Below are 16,351 nucleotides of genomic sequence, written 5' to 3' on the forward strand. Positions count from 1 at the left end.
TGAACAGTCTAGGTGGTTGACCTTCTCTACCTAATGAGCCCCTGTAACCTCCAGATACATTAACCATAGCAGCGTGGACCAGGACACAGTGGCCTTGGCATTGGAGCCAGCTCTCACGTGCTCCTCTGGGCCCCTCCACTGATGACATGTAGGACTAGGTAGTGAAGATTGATGGGGGTGGACCTCAGGGCCCTCGTGTCAAAATCCAACACATATGGGTCTCTTCCTGGCCTTGATCGTGGGTGGCCCCCATGGTCCTTTGGTCAGTCCCACCACAGTCTGGAGTCTGGACATCCAATTCTAGAAACTTTAAAGATGCTCCAAAAAAAAAGGTAGATCATTTGAGTTTTATTTTTCTTCTTCATGATCTTCCTTCTTTACGTACATAAAAATAACTTGACCTGCTATCGTTAGAAAAAAAACAAAACAAAAAACCGAAACCTACTTCCAGAAAGCTACTCGAAATCTAAAGGGGCAGTTGCAATGTTTTCATTTTACCTGGTTTTACCCAGTGAAGTTGCACATGTGTGATGGTCTCGTGCTAACGACTCTGTGTTTATTTCCCTAACAGATGTGTACATTGCAATGTTGTGTACTCTGATGTGGCCGCTCTGAAGTCTCACATTCAAGGCTCTCACTGTGAAGTCTTCTACAAGTGTCCTATTTGTCCAATGGCGTTTAAGTCTGCCCCCAGCACACATTCCCATGCCTACACACAGCATCCCGGCATCAAGATAGGAGAGCCAAAGTAAGTCCTGCTGCCTGTGACTCGTGCTCCACTACTCTCTTAGTGATTTAGATGAGGCAGGAGTCCCGTGGAATAAAACCGAAGGTAGGGGAGATGATGCCACCAGGCAGATGCTGATGCTCGGTGAGGTGCAGCACATAGCTCCCCAAACCTTTTCGTACTTTCCAGGTGACATCTTTGCCCCAAACCTCCCTTATTTTATTTATACTCTTGTCATCAGTTTTTAGTAAACAAGTGAGTATTTATCAGTGTTGTTGTTTTTCTTAAGATGCTTTTGACAAGTTCTGGGAAAATTTTTATAAAAAACTGTGATCCTTCAAGGTTTTCGGAGTTTCTTTCTTACAGTGTAAACTTTTCATAGTACCGTTTACTGAATTTAACCTCATCACCAGTATGTCCTTGATTCGTAAAAGTAAATTTCATTTTTGCCTTAATCTCGCTTTCAGTATTGTCAAGTTTGCTTTTCTGGGTCTCCCATGCTGGGGCTGCAGCGGCCGCGTGGCTGCCCGCCCGCCACAGAGGCAGCTCGGTGAAGGGCATGTGGGCACTGGAGCCAGAATTCCCCTGCCACCCACCAGCTGTGTGAACTGGGACCGTCACTCACCGTGTCTCAACTCCGTTTCCCCTGTTAAGTGAGGGTAACCCTTATGTCCCAGGGTTTGAGTGAGAATAAAACGAGGTGGCGTGTTGAAAATGTATGCCCACGCAGCACACGGTCCCCACGTCCAGAGCATGGGGGCCTCTGGCATTTGTTCCCCGCCCCCTTGTGTGGTCATGGATGTGACACTGAGTGAGGTAGGTGCTCGTGGTTATGGTCTTTTTTTCCTGTATTATTTATGGCAGTGTGGAATTTGATGATTATAGGAGGTCAGGTTGGCAGCCTCAAATCTGTTGTTGTGCTTTGGCCCCTAACTCCACAATCAAGGAAGTTGTGGGGAGAAGGTGTGTAGATATACCATAGTATGTATATTTGGCTTAGACTGTAATTTTTAGTTTTGGGGAAATGTTACTGACTAAACACTACATAAATGACTCCATAACACCTATGATAATACGGAATTTTATTCGAATAGGACCATCACTCTGATCTTCGTAGATCTTTGAATGAGATAGATATAAATTAGGGGACCTGTATACAACTTGGTGTGTCAATTCTAAAGATGGATATTAGTGAATTTTAGTTAGTTTTCAGTGTTCATGGCCGTAAGACTTCTGCACACTATTGTAGTCACTTCCCCCCAGTGAATAAAGTTTTGGATTTGGTTCTTTATTCAAATAAAACAAGTTTATTCTCTGAAGTATAGATGGACTTTGCAACAGTAGTTGTCACTTGGAAATAAAGGGCAGCAAGTGATTAAAATAAGCCAAAACAATAGTCCTCAAATTTGAGCAATGTATAGGAAAACATTTTTTTTCTGGTACTTTCTTAACATGTTCTTTAATAAGTGCCAAGCCTAGACATAGACATCGATTACTATGTTTTAAACTATAAAACTAAAACAAATTTGCAAATACAAAACTCCCAAATTAGTGAACTTGAAGTTAGCAGCATTGGTTCCGGGTGATGACTGGTGCTTGGCTGGATCAACCCTCGCCTGCAGCCCATCTGTGGCACCAAGGGCTGCTCCTTGGGCTCTTGTTGGTCACACCTGTACTGCACTGTGCTTTGAGGCTGCTCTTCCCTGCCACAATCCCTGTTCAGGCTCCTGGAAACCCTCCTTCCTCTGCCACACTGGAAGGCCATGGGGCCCACATGTGACCCAGAAGCTTCCTTCTGACATTAAATCCATCTCTGTTCTGTTTATGTTGGCCCAAAGTAAATCAGTAGCCCACTCTAGTGGAACTGTAGGCATTGAAATCTGTTAGCAGAATTTGGTTAACAAGTGGTTTTATGCAAATAAGTCAAAATATACAAATGAGTCAAAATATGCAAATGATTTAGATTAATTCTTAAAGATCAATATAATCCTTCCTCCCATTTATTTATTTTAATTTTTTTATCCTCACCCGAGGACATTTTTCCATTTTTGTTCAGACAGAGCGGGAGGGAGAGAGAGAGAAACATTAACGTGAGAGGGACACATCAAGTGGCTGCCACCTGCATGACCCAACCAGAGCCAGGGACAAACTGCAACCGAGGTACGTGGCCTTAGCAGGAACCGAACCTGGGTCTCTGGACCGCATGCCGACGCTCTAACCGCTGAGCCAAACCGGCCAGGGCTGTCCTCCCATTTTCTTTAGAGAACACAGGGAAGAGGGAAGTCAGAAAGTCTTCCCATAAAGCCCTGCGGCTTCCACTTCCATTTGAAAAGCACAGCACTAGACCTTTTTTTTTAAATCCTCACCTGAGGCCATCCATGCCCATCAATTTTTAGAGTTAGAGGAAGGGGGAGAGAGAGAGAAACATTGATGTAAGAGTGAAACATCATTCAGCTTTCCCTCTGGCCCCCCTCACACACCCTGTCTAGGATAAACCTGCAGTCTAGGCATGTGCCCTGACCAGGTATCGAACCTACAACCTTTTGGTACAAGGGACGATGCTCCAACGACTGAGCCAGCTGGCTAGGGCTCACCACCAGTTTTTTAATAGGCACTTATGTGGTGTTCCCATGTGCCAGGTACTGTGGTAGTGGCTCGTTCTTGTTTTCCAGTGTGAGGTCAGGCATGCTTCCTGCCGTGGGAAAGGAAACTGAGCTCCGTTTCCGCTGTGCTGGGTGAATGTCCACACTGGACTTTATGGTGACCGTTTTGTGTCTGTTTGTGTTTGTATTTTCCTTGACATCTGATGGACAGCAGTTTCTTTTGCTGCTTTGGGCCTTTTATTTGCCAGTTCCACGTGTATATAAGTGGATAAATGAGAACTGCAGAGTTTCGAGTTGTGTAAGAGAGAGAGTTTTTTTTAACACATTCCTAAGAGAGAAAACACTTGCAGAATCTTAGTGGCAGCACATTAGAGGACTTTGGAGTTGGCCGAAGCAGAATTTGAACCATGGCCCTGGGGTTTACACGGCATCAGGCAGATTCTGTAACCCGAGTGTTGGGGTCCTGTGGAGTGGCGGCCGTGTGCATTCCCCAGTGGGGGAGCGGGGATCGAAGGGTGCTCAGGACAGTGCCGTGTACCAAGGGGATTCAGTCTATGATGGAGGAGGTTTGTGGCAGGGATTTCAGCATTTAGAACCCTTTCTTCATTTGTTTTCACATCCGTTTCAAGTGTAGCCCTCTTTTCTAGAGAGTTTTGGTTGCTACAAGTTGGACTTGAGTGTGGGTATTTGGTTTTAGCTATTTCTTCTTTTCTTCATCCTTCCTCACCCCCTCCAGTTTCTTTCCCTCCTTGGTTATAGTGCAGTTACTCTGCCGTTCACTGAGCCTGATGATGTCCGAGACTAAGTCACACTGTCAGGTGCCATTCCCATACCCCGGGAACCCGCACACTAAATTTCTCACGGGTCTCACTGCCGTGACCCCTTCCCTCTGCCGGCCGAGCGCCTGTGGGTTTCCCCTTGTGTTTCTCCGTCTTCATATTCTGTCCGTGTCTGTGAGGTTCGCGTGAGGTTCATCAACACCAGTGTTACTGTAGGATAGGTTTTGTCCTGCAGAAAAATGGGAAGAACAGTCTGGAGAACTCTTGCATCCTTGTCTCCAGATTCCCCAGTTGTCGGCATCTCCATTTCATTCATCATTTCATTCTCTCTGTATGTGTCTTTCTCCTATTTAGGAATCGTGGGTGTCATGATATAAACACGTGAGTTTTTTCTGCCTCTTCTCCCATAAAGACACTCACTGTCCGGCCTCCTTACCAGGAGTCACTACATTCCCATCCAAGGCACAGAGCTCATGAACATTTCTCCAGTGGTTGAGACTATGTCTTTTTAAAATTTTCTGGTCCAAAATTCTATTCAGGAGCCCATTTTACATTTAATTGTCCTTTCTCATCGGCGTCCTTCCATCTGGAACAGCTGTCCAGTCTCTCCCCTCGTGTCTTTGGCTGTCTAACAGGGGATGCAGGCCTTTCGTTCTGGGGTGACCCTGCCCCCCCGGGTCTGTCACTGCTTCCTCGGAGCTGGACTCGGGGCATGCGCGCTGGGCTGGAATCTTCTCACCGCATCATGTTGGGGATGCGCTGTGCCTGCCTGTCCTTGTGCCGATGTCACTGGCCTTCGTTGTCGAGTGCAGTGGGTGTCACCGTCCCCTTTACACCGAGCTCTTTGCAGGGCAGAATTCTGACACTACACCAGCAGCCCATTCCTCCGAAATGGCCTGAATGACAGTCCCTGCTGTGTTTTTGTTTTTTGGTACGTGCCCCTAGTGGGAACTGAACCCGGGACTCTCTCTGGTCCACAGGCCAACGCTCCAACCGCTGAGCCAAACTGGCCAGGGCTGTGCCTGCTGTTTTATACTTTCCTTGCTGTTAAGTAGAAGGCAACAAACCGAGCAAAACCCAACTCCAGAGGAATGGAGCGCGAATAAAGCGAGCCATTTCTCATGGAATAATTTCTGAAAAAGTAAGAACAGAATCCTGAGAAAATTCTTACCCTTCCTAGTAATCTTACTTCTTTGCTTCAGGCAATTTTTTCCCCCTTATTGCTATGGGCTAATTAAGAAAAAGCAGGAAATAGAGACCAGCAAAACAATGAATTGAATATGAATTTTGCAATCCAGCAGAGATGACAGATACATGCTTTCTGTTTCTTTTCTATGCCCCTTAAAAAATGAGATCATATCATAATACTATCTTGTTACTTGCTGTTTTAAAAAAATTTTTTTTTTTTTATCTTCACCCGAGGACACTTTTTCATTCTTTGTTCAGATAGAGCAGGAGGGAGAGAGAGAGAGAGAAACATCGATGTGAAAGGGACACATCTAGTGGCTGCCACCCGCACGACCAACCAGGGCCGGGGACAAACTGCAACCGAGGTACGTGCCCTTAGCGGGACCCGAACCCGGGTCTCTCTGGACCGCAGGCCGACGCTCTAACCGCTGAGCCAAACTGGCCAGGGCCTGTTTTAATTTTTATGAAACTTTTCCTCTATCATCCATATATGTCTGCAACAAAATTAAAAAATGTTTTACACAGTTGCTCTTATTTAACTACTTATGGTACGGGACTGTTTTTGTTGTTGTTGTTATTCAGATAGAGTGGGAGGAAGAGAGAGAGAAACATCAACGTGAAAGGGACACATCGAGTGGTTGCCACCTGCACGACCCAACCAGGGCCGGGGACAAACTGCAACCGAAGTAAGCGCCCTTAGTGGGAATGGAACCCGGGTCTCTAGGGACCATAGGCCAATGCTCTAACCGCTGAGCCAAACTGGCCAGGGCTTTGTTTTTTTGTTACAGGACTGTTTAAAAATCTAAGCTATTGCCCTGGCTGGTTTGGCTTAGCAGTAGAGTGTTGGCCTGTGGACCAATGAGTCGTGGGTTCAATTCCGGCCAAGGGCACGTGCCTCAGTTGTGGTTCGTCCCCAGCCCTGGTTGGGGTCATGGCGAGAGGCAAGCAGTCGGTGTGTCCCTTTCACATCAGTGTTTCTCTCCCTTTCTCTCCCTCTCTCTCTACCTGAAAATAAATAGAAAAATATCCTTGGGTGAGGATTAAAAAAAAAAAATCTAAGCTATTTCAAACAGGAGATGGACATCTTTGTCCCATTTAGTGACGTGAATGATGACACATTAGTGTGCCACCTTGCAGCCGTCTGGGGAAGTTATGTCTGATCCTCGAAAATGCCCCGCCCCAATCAAGGGTGCTTGTGCTCTGCCAAACTCACGTGTCAAGACCTTGTAAAAACGTTTCACTCACTCCAATTACATTTATAAATTTTTTTTTTTTAATCCTCACCTGAGGACACTTTCCCATATTTTGTTCAGATAGAGTGGGAGGGAGAGAGTGAGAGAGAAACATCGACGCGAAAGGGACACATGGAGTGGTTGCCACCCTCCCGACCAACCAGGGCCGGGGACAAACTGCAACCGAGGCACGCACCCTTAGCGGGAACCGAACCTGGGTCTCTCTGGACCACAGGTCGACGCTCTAACCGCTGAGCCAAACCGGCCAGGGCTAAATTTATAAATCTTATAGGAAAAGAAAGGAAAAAGTTAAATCTGTAGTTTAGGGACAGAGAAATGCAAAGTGAGGTTTGCGGGCACAGGAGAACCGCTCTCTTGAAGAGGCCCCGAGAGGAAAGGCAGGATGCAAGAGGCCTTCCTGTCTTCAGCTTTGCTGCTGAAACGCCGAATGAAACCTCAGTGTTCCCTTTTCCATCTCAGACTCGGTCTCCACTCACCGTTTCTCTGCCGTTTTCCTAAGCTGCTCCCTAGGATTCTTTGTGCTATTCTCATCGTTCTCCAAAGGAGACAGAGGTCTTCCAGGGCCTCCCCGAGGGACCAGGACGACCTGGAACAGTGGAAGAAAGGGTGACCTACTATGGGCAGAGGTGTTCACAGGTGACCTGTCAAATTCAGTGGCGGCGAAGGTTGTAACAGGGAGTCTAGGGGCCTCGGTGACAGGTGTTGATGGATGGAAGGGATTATGTTCTGGAGGTGAGCGCTGCAGAATTGAATTAAGGAGGCTGCTTGCTAGTAGGTAACGTGTTAGGTACGGAAATGGCTTGTCGTGGACAGTGTATATTTTAAGCCAGTTACAGCACAGTGTACATACATTCAAGGTGTTGAGGTGTGGATTTTCTTTTCTGTGGGGCTTTCTGTTTTAAGAACAGCATGTCAACATTCAAGTGTAAAATTGCTACTAAGTCCAAGAGAAAACTGGGAACAAGTGACAGCCTGTGCTGTTACGGGAGTGGGTCTACTGAGTTCATTCATCGAAATCTTTTTTAGGACAGGGCATCACCGTTGAGCCCTGTTCCTTGTCTGATCTTAAAAGAATAAAAATTTAAAAAAATCTCAAAAATAAGAACAAAGCATCAAGGGTGCTTTTGCTCGGTGTTAAAGTCACTAACAAGTGGAGACCTTCTAAAACACATGTCTGTTGTAGATCTGTAAGTCGTAAAACGGTCATTCATCTAGACTTCTAAACAAATGTGCTGAAATCTTTGCCCAAAATGTTAAGATTGATCTGTACTTGAGTGATGCCAGTTGCCTTCCAGAGTTTGTTTCAAAGCTAAACTGTTTTGTTCTTCTTACCGTGTTTATGTATTTTCATTGCTTCTGCCTCCTGAATTCTTGAGATGAAAAGTTCCTTTGGCTCAAGCGATGCGGGCTGACTGACATGTCCATGCACTTCTCTGTTTTAGAATAATATATAAGTGTTCCATGTGCGACACCGTATTTACCCTGCAAACCCTGTTGTATCGCCACTTTGACCAACACATCGAAAACCAGAAGGTGTCTGTGTTCAAGTGTCCAGACTGTTCTCTTTTATATGCACAGAAGCAACTCATGATGGACCATATCAAGGTGTGTGCGCCTCTCTCATGTCTTTTAAATGAATCCCAGATCCGTGCATTGGTGATAAATCAAGGCTGAGCAGCAGATAGAATAAAGCATGTGGGCTGTCGAGGGAAGGGCTGGATGCTGGTCGATGGGAATGAGCAATTTACAACATACTGTCGTCATGTGTACTTGACTGAGGGATGCTTTTTATTCCTGGGCCCTGGTCTGCAAACCATGGAGGATCATCACAAAGAAACAGATGTGTGCACTGATTTTAAGAGCGTAACAGAGTGTTAAGGTTCTCTTTTTCTACAGGTGAAAAGGATGACTATGAAGTTTACTTTTTTGGAAGCTTGGGGTGTATAGGATTTAGAAATAGACAGGGATGCTAACAAAACCTCTAATTTGTATACATATTGGTGTATTTAGAAAAATGGTTTTCCCTTGAAATTAAATAGTTTGCATTGTAACTGATGCCCCTGGATCTTTTAGTCGTCGTTTTCCTTCTATCAGGGTTGCATGTCAGTTGACTGAAATGTCCAGGACTCAGCACACCTGGTGGGTGTTGCTAATGAAATGAATAAAATGTCCAGTTTGGACACCTAACTCTCCTACCCCTTAAATCTTTATGACCTTTTAAGTCACTAAGGACTGAGTTTAGTTCTAGCCTTTAGCTGTCCACTGTGGCAGGCCAATCACTTTTATACGGTGTGATTAGGAGAGACTATCCCTGTGCTGTCAGAGACTAAAGTGATTTAACTGTAATTTAAAGAAATTTTATTATTTTTTCAGTATGTTTTCATTGATTTTTTTTCTTTTTTTTTTTTAGACAGAGAGGAAGGGAGAGAGCAATAGAAACATCCATGTGAGAGAGAAGCATCCATCGGCTGCCTCCTGCACGCCCCCCACTGGAGACTGAGCCCGGGCATGTGCCCCCTGACCGGGAATCGAAAGGGAACCTCTCAGTCCGTGGGTCGACGCTCAATCCACTGAGCCACACCAGCCAGGCTGATTTAACTTTTTAAAAAGAGAAACAACAGATTCAATATTATTATAAATTCAGTCTCTCTCTTTCATTTTTTTCAGTTTTAATACATGACACAAAAAAGGTCAGTTTAAAGAGCAAATCAAGTGTGAATCAGTGTGAATGAATGGACTAGCCAGGCTTGGCTTTCCTGTGTGCGTGTAGGGAGCTCTCCTGGCACAGTGCCCGGCACAGAGGCCTCCGGGTCTCAGGGTCGACGTGGGCCAGGCGAGCTGTGGCGGTGGGACAGCCTGAGGCCCGTGCAGTGCACGGCGGCCGCGCGTTTCGTCGTTCTCACTTTAAGTGCAGTACAGTCCGCCTCAGACATTTTAAAGGTTTTTGCTAAAATTACAAAACTGTCTCGACAATAAATATTTAATGATCAGGGAAAATGAAAATACTGCTAATAAAAATGTAGGGACATGGGAATTAGACTCAAATATTTTAATTTACTATATGGGGGAGGGGAGCACGAAAAAAAGTTGCTCCTTAAGAGGCTTTACAGGTGTTGGCTTTCTGGACCCCATGTTCACATCTGGAAGTAGGTCATCGCCTCTGTGCTCAGGGTCCTCCTTGTGCTCCTGGTGAGTTTGGGGGAGTCCTGGGTTCTGAGAAGCAGAGACTGAAGAAGAATGGCAAAATCTTACGGCCACAAGGAGGAGAGAATTGTTTTCATGCATCCGAACCTTTATGGGGCACGATACGAACTAGTGGGAATGAAGACCCACTCATGTTCTCATTTCAACATTGTTCTCATTTAAAATATTATCCTGCCAAATACTACCCTGCCTTTCTGTGCTTGGGGTGGATGAGAACGAAGATCAAGTTTTAGGGGCACCTGTTTTGGTTACTGTTAAGATCTGTGCCCAGCTCGTGTGAATGTGTTTACATTGCCTGTCCCGTTCAGTCTGCCATGAGGAAGGGATTCAGAGGAAGAACCCAGGAACAGTCTTCCTCCACATTCATTTAAAGGCCGGTCTCTGCCCAGTCTCATCGGTTCATGTCGCAGATGCTCTCACTGTAGGCCCCTCCATGTTGGCATTCACATTTTAAAGTCGACTTTTCAGTGACACTCATTCAAGTGCTTTATTGCTGCCGGGACTAAGGAAAAATCAACTCTGAGAGGATTCAGTTGTATTTCTGTTATTAAAAATTTTGTTTTAAATAAATAATCTTATTTCTACTTACAGTGTGAAAATAAAATATGTAAGTGAGACATTCTCAGCCTTGCACACATTCCGTTGCTCTCTTGTTATGGGAGACATTTTTTGCTGCTTTTCTAGTAATTTCTATAGCACGCCAAGGTTATTTTGTAAAAGAATACTTTAATACTTGGCTCTTTCTTCAACTTCTTAGTAAAAATGCATTTGCCTAGAAACTTAGGGAAAGCTTTTTGGAAAATCTTGGATTTAGTTGGGGGGGGTTAAATGGTAAACAGTACAAAAATATGGCTTCTGTTTTGAAAGACGCTGGAGCCTCTGCCCTGCGTGGTGGAAAGGAAGCAAAGCAGTGTTCGGTGCCCAGACATTACATCCCACCCCAGGTTTCTCTTTGCAAAGAACAGTGGACACGCAGCCCCGGCCCCTTTGACAGGTGGACCTGTAACCTCTGCTCGTGAGAAAATGACACCCCCACCCCCGCTCCGGGTAAGACCGTATTGAAGAAGGTTGGCTGCTGCTTGGTGCTGTGTAGAGAAGACCTGGAGAACGGGAGCTGGAGCGGACGCTGAAGGAACCGCTTCTCACTCCAGCTCTCGGGAGGAAGTTGGAGCCGGGTCTTTACAGCACAGCCCGCCCTGGGATACCTGCCTGCGACACACCTTAGAACTCGGGCTGCAGCTGTAGCCTGAACTCCAACAGCCTGAACACTGGGAAGAGGAGAAGGCCAGAGATCATTGTACATTGAGGCCCAGGCTGATTTGCTTCCTTGTTTTTTTGGCTTCCTGCTTCTAGAACACTAACAAAACAAAAGCCAGCATGAGCCGGTCTTGAGAATTAAGCCCACTTGTTTTACCCCAGTAGAATTTGAAATCCTGAGCGTTTAAGTTGAGGATAGCTGTTGAGGTTAATGAGGATAAATAGGTAAGCAGTTTAAAAAGGCTTTTTGAGTGTCTACTGTGCACTGTTCACAAGTCTGGGTGCTATTAGTAAGAAAGGGTGGATTCAGATAGAGTGTAATGAGATTAAAATTACCCCCCCCCCAACCTCAGCAAAACCCCAAACTGTTACATGTGTTCCAAGAACATGAAAGGGAGGGAGAAGGGCTTGCTGTGTGCGCATTGGCCTTCGGTGTTTGTTGAAGTTGGTTAGCTAAGGGTCTTGAGCACCTAACAATATGTGAAAGTAAAACATCCTTCCCCAGAGATGGTCTATGGTGGATACGACCACTGGGTATACTGGAGTGTCAGGAACAGTCTGGGTTCAGCACAGAAGTCTTTCTTTACAGAGTTTTAAAACGGCACAAGCAGATATGTTTTCAAAAATAATTTGGAACTAGAAATGCATATCTAGGTGATAGACACATACTACCTTGTCTTTTTAAAGCCTATATTTTGCTTAGGTTTTCTTCTTGACATATTAGGTATTTCTGAATGAATGTAAAATCATATGTAAATGTCTTATGCATTGCGATAGTCCCCGTGTGCTCTCTTTTAGTGGTGTGATTTGTGATAGATATCTCTTCTCTCTTTATGACATAGTCTATGCATGGAACGTTGAAAAGCATCGAAGGGCCTCCAAACCTGGGTATACACTTGCCTTTGAGCATTAAGCCTACAACTCAGAATTCAGCAAATCAAAACAAAGAAGACACCAGATCCATGAACGGGAAAGAGAAATTGGAAAAGAAATCTCCATCTCCTGTGAAGAAGTCGATGGAGCCCAAGAAAGTGGCCAGTCCCGGGTGGACGTGTTGGGAGTGTGACCGCCTGTTCACGCAGAGGGATGTGTACATTTCCCACGTGAGGAAGGAGCACGGGAAGGTATGCGTGAGCGCCCCGCCCCCACCCAGCCCGGCTTGGTGTAAGGAAGCCCGCCTGCTGGACGGACAGGCCTCCAGGACTCGGGTTCTTGGCTTGGCTCTGTCCGTAAGTAGTAGGGTGACCTCAGACATCACTCAGTGTCTTTGAGCCTCAGTTTCTTTATCTATAAAATGGACATTTCCAAGTCCTTCCTATCATGTTCTGTGATTTTGCTAATAATTGCCTTTACTTTTACACCCCAAGGCTGGTGGTGATTTATCTGCCACATTCGTGAGGGAACTGAGAACAAAGGTGAACCAAAGTTAAAAATGTCTGAATTTACCTCTTAGCCCTATGACAAATATGGAAGAAAGCAGGAGGGAAAGAAAGTGAATGTTTTGAAAACTGCTAGTAGCATTGTATGACTTATGTGATTATTTTCTGAGTTTGGTAGTGGCAAGAGGGACCTCATTCTTCAAGTATCTAGGAGAAGCTCTATAACAAAATCACTGAAAAATCTGAGTTGCAATATGAATATTCTTTCTCTTTTTAAAATAAGTACACATCTCCAGTTAATAAGGAAATTTTTGAAATGTTTATTATTAGATTTAATAAACTAGCAAGATTATTTTTTAATATTATGATTTTTCTCAAAGTTGATTTGTTCTGGTCAGGATCCAGAGACAGTCTGTATTACATTTGGTTGTTGTAAACTTAAATCTCTCTTATTCTATAGCAATTTTATTTTATTTTATTTTATTTATTTATTTATTTTTATCATCCTCACCGAGGACATTTTTCCATTTTTTTGTTCAGGTAGAGTGGGAGGGAGAGAGAGGAACAGAGAGAGAGAGAAACATTGACGTGAAAGGGACACATCGAGTGGCTACCACCCGCACAACCAACCAGGGCCGGGGACAGACTGCAACTGAGGTACATGCCCTTAGCGGGAACCGAACCTGGGTCTCTCTGGACCGCAGGTCGACGCTCTAACCGCTGAGCCAAACCGGCCAGGGCGCAATTTTATTTTATTTTTTAATGTGCTATTGAGCTGATGGAAAAATTGGGTATATGTCCCCCGAGTTTCTAGATTTGGGTAATGGCTTCCTTTTGACATTGTTTAACTTGTTTCTTTTTATCCCATAGTTTCTAGAAGTTTGATTAGATTCGGGTTGAATTGTTTAGATAGGAATACATCATAGATGCTGTATTCTTTTTGTATCATGCCCCAAGGCATGTAATTTCAGCTTGTCCCACTGTGGAGATGCTGAGATTGATTAGTGGCTCCAGAGACATTACAGTGTAAAGAAACTATTTGATTGCTTTAACTTAAGCCAATAAAACCACATAGTTGACCTTGGGGAACCTGGGGTAAAGAGTGCGTAAGAATTGGTTTGTAATTAGTGTATACTAGATTCCTTTTACATTAAGTGCTTTAAGCATTGCTTTGTAATATAATTTGTTGACATCGTTTCTTTGAACTGCTTGTGAAGCTACGGTTCTAGCATATCAATCACAGTGATCACGTTGCAGAAAGATGTTCTTATTGCATTTGGTCTAACTGTACTTAATTCAGTATCTCTTCCTATAAGAACCAGTCGCTTATGGAATGTGTATGGCTTTAGAAGCCCATTGCTTATCTCAGCATCTCAATGCCAGGCTTCCTAAGTAGGCCACAGCGCCGGACAACACGTGTTGTAAGTACTGGGTAGTTGCTAAGGGTCAGTGAGCCTTCTATGTAAATACCAGTCGTTCTTTCAGAGCCTGATGCGTCCATGATTCTAGAAGTCTTTTCTTCGCACCCAAACCAGGTTTCACAAATGTTAAAACGGGAGCAGATCTCAATGACCTCGCAGTCCAATCTTTGCATCTCTTGTACATTTGAGACTTCTTGAACCATCTTAGAACATTTCAGAATTCTTTCTGTGTCTTTATTTCCCCCCCTAACCTGTCTTTATCTTGCACATCTGACCATTACTGGATCTAGCCTATAAGATAAAATTTAACACCTAATTAAACTATTTGCTTTGGACAGCAGCACGGAGCCCGCCCTGACCCGGACTTGTGCGCCAGCGAGCCGTGCGCATGTGGATACTCATGTTAGATGCAGCCATTCATCACAGAGGAAATGTCTGGCTTAGTAGGATTTTAGGATTAGCTTTGAAGAAGTTGGGACCCTGCCTTTTGGAATAAAGCACATCAGATTAGATTACAGTTTCGGTTCAGTTCATGCAGCCTCCTGAAAGAACTCAAGGCGTTTGGGGCGGGAAGGAATGTCTTTATAACGGCGAACTGAAAAGACGGTTGGTGGGACGTGAGTCAGACGCCAGCGCGTGAGCTGTGCCATGCTGAGCCAGACTGGCGCCCTCCACGTCCACGCATCCCGCCTGCACACACACTGGATCTCTTCCCATTCTTTGCTCTTCCCTGCTCTCAGAACACTTGTCATCTCTCTGCATACACCCCAGACCCCGGGTCTTTTGCACTCTGTCTTTTCTCTTCCTTTCAGACAGCCAAGCAAGTGCTTGTCCACGCCCATGTTCCCCTTTGGGGTTTGGCTTCATCTTTGTCAACAAGCTTGCTTCACCTGTGACCTCATTGTTGAGTCCAGTGGACATTTTTTGGACTTGACCTCGATTGACTCTGCTGCGCTAATTCACACAACTGGCAGTTCTTCCTAAAAGCTTTTTCTACCCTAAGTGTTGAACACCACGCTCTCCTGGGTTTCCTCATGGTTTCTGTCCGGGAAACATTTAACTGTCTCTCTCCGGGGAATTTCAGTTACTTAGCTTCTCTTCTCACGTAAATGTGCAGATAACTTCCAAGTCTCTGTTTCCAGCTGTGGTTTCTTACCTGCATTCCAGCCCCTGGGTTCCAACCGCTTATCAAGCGTTTCAGCTTCGTGGATCATTCACAGAAGCTTTAAGTCTGCCCAACAAAGAACCTCCACCCCTCAACCACCTGCCCCCACCTGTCCCCACACCTCTGCAGGCAGGGCTCGGTGTCCAGCGTGACTGGTGTTTCCTTCCGTCCATCCAGCGCTCTCCCCATCCATTCACTTAATACCCTTTAGTTCATCCATTTAACTTTGATGTGCAGAATCTCTGATCTGCCTCTTTCTCTAGCTAAGTTCTCTTTACCCTTTAGGTCTCACGTGGACACCAACTCATCAGGAAAGCCTTTCTTGCTCCCCTCAGACGGAACCAAGTCCTCTTCCTGCATTCCCCACGGCCGCGTGAGCTCCCTACTACATACTTGCCGCCATGTGCAGGGTGCCTCTTGCATCAGACACTTTCCTCTGTTCAGGTCCCACCCTTAAGTCTCTGGGGCTTCTCTCCGTAGCTCACAGTGAGCGGATATAAATATTTCTTGAATTAGTGGATCAGGAATGGGTGCTGATTTGGAAGACATCTAACCCCTCTTAGACGTAACTTCCTCTTCTTTAAAGTGGGGGTCATCCATGCTTCAGTGACTGCACAGTGTCCTGTGCTATAGGTGCTGGGACCAGGGAACTGTGTGTGTGGTGATGGCAGTCTCCAGTCCTTTTGGATTTAAGATGAGGTAGAAATATGAAACAGGCTATACACGAGGAAGAGATTTGAAAAGTGTGCTCGGCTAAATGTCTCAGGAGAGCCTAGTTGTTTACATCAGCAGGCGAGAAGATGTTGGAAAGATCTGATTTTACTGAGTTACCCAGTGAAGCATCTCTGTTGTGACATTGCATAAATGTTTTGAACAGTGAACTGCAAAGGTGCACTTGATGGGTGATTTTGGTCACTTGTGCTCAAATTGGAAGGTAGGGGGTGATGATGACGCTGATGGCAGGTGGCTAACACTGACGGAGGGCCTGTCGCGTGGCATGCATTGTTTGTTATCTCATTTATCCTTCAGTCAGTCTCATGAAGTAGATGCTCTTTGTACAGACAAGGAAAGGAAGCTTAGGAAAGGCTCCGGAATTGATTACCCCACAGACGAGGGATTCAGTCCAGGCTCCTCCGATGCTATGCTGAATAGTCCACGCTTTGCAGAGCAGAGAAGCTCGGGTATTTCAAAAATTGCTTCCTTTTAATCTCATCGAATCTTTCTGTATGGACTTGGGACAGTTAGCAAATACATAACTTTCCATGCATCATCACTTCGATTGGTTAAGGTTATGGTCAGTCTTGGTTAAAGTTGTTTGTGCCATTATGAAACGAACAAGTGTGTGTGTGTAGTATGGAGAATGTTGAGTGGAACC

General features: G+C 45.1%; 1 protein-coding gene across 3 annotated transcripts in view; it reads left to right on the top strand.

Moving 5' to 3' along the window:
• The window catches only part of ZNF532 (zinc finger protein 532), a 93,650-nt gene that overhangs the window by 61,558 nt on the left and 15,741 nt on the right, over positions 1-16,351 (top strand). For 2 of the 3 annotated variants that reach the window (XM_036245469.1, XM_036245470.1), the window contains exons 6-8: positions 572-748; positions 7,993-8,155; positions 11,854-12,135. In XM_036245469.1, coding sequence (XP_036101362.1) covers positions 572-748; positions 7,993-8,155; positions 11,854-12,135 — 622 coding nt within the window. The remainder of the gene's footprint in view (positions 1-571; positions 749-7,992; positions 8,156-11,853; positions 12,136-16,351) is intronic. The other variant, XM_036245472.1, reaches the window with a different exon arrangement.

This window comes from Molossus molossus, unplaced genomic scaffold, assembly GCF_014108415.1.
Source record: "Molossus molossus isolate mMolMol1 unplaced genomic scaffold, mMolMol1.p scaffold_m16_p_6, whole genome shotgun sequence".
NCBI lineage: Eukaryota > Metazoa > Chordata > Mammalia > Chiroptera > Molossidae > Molossus > Molossus molossus.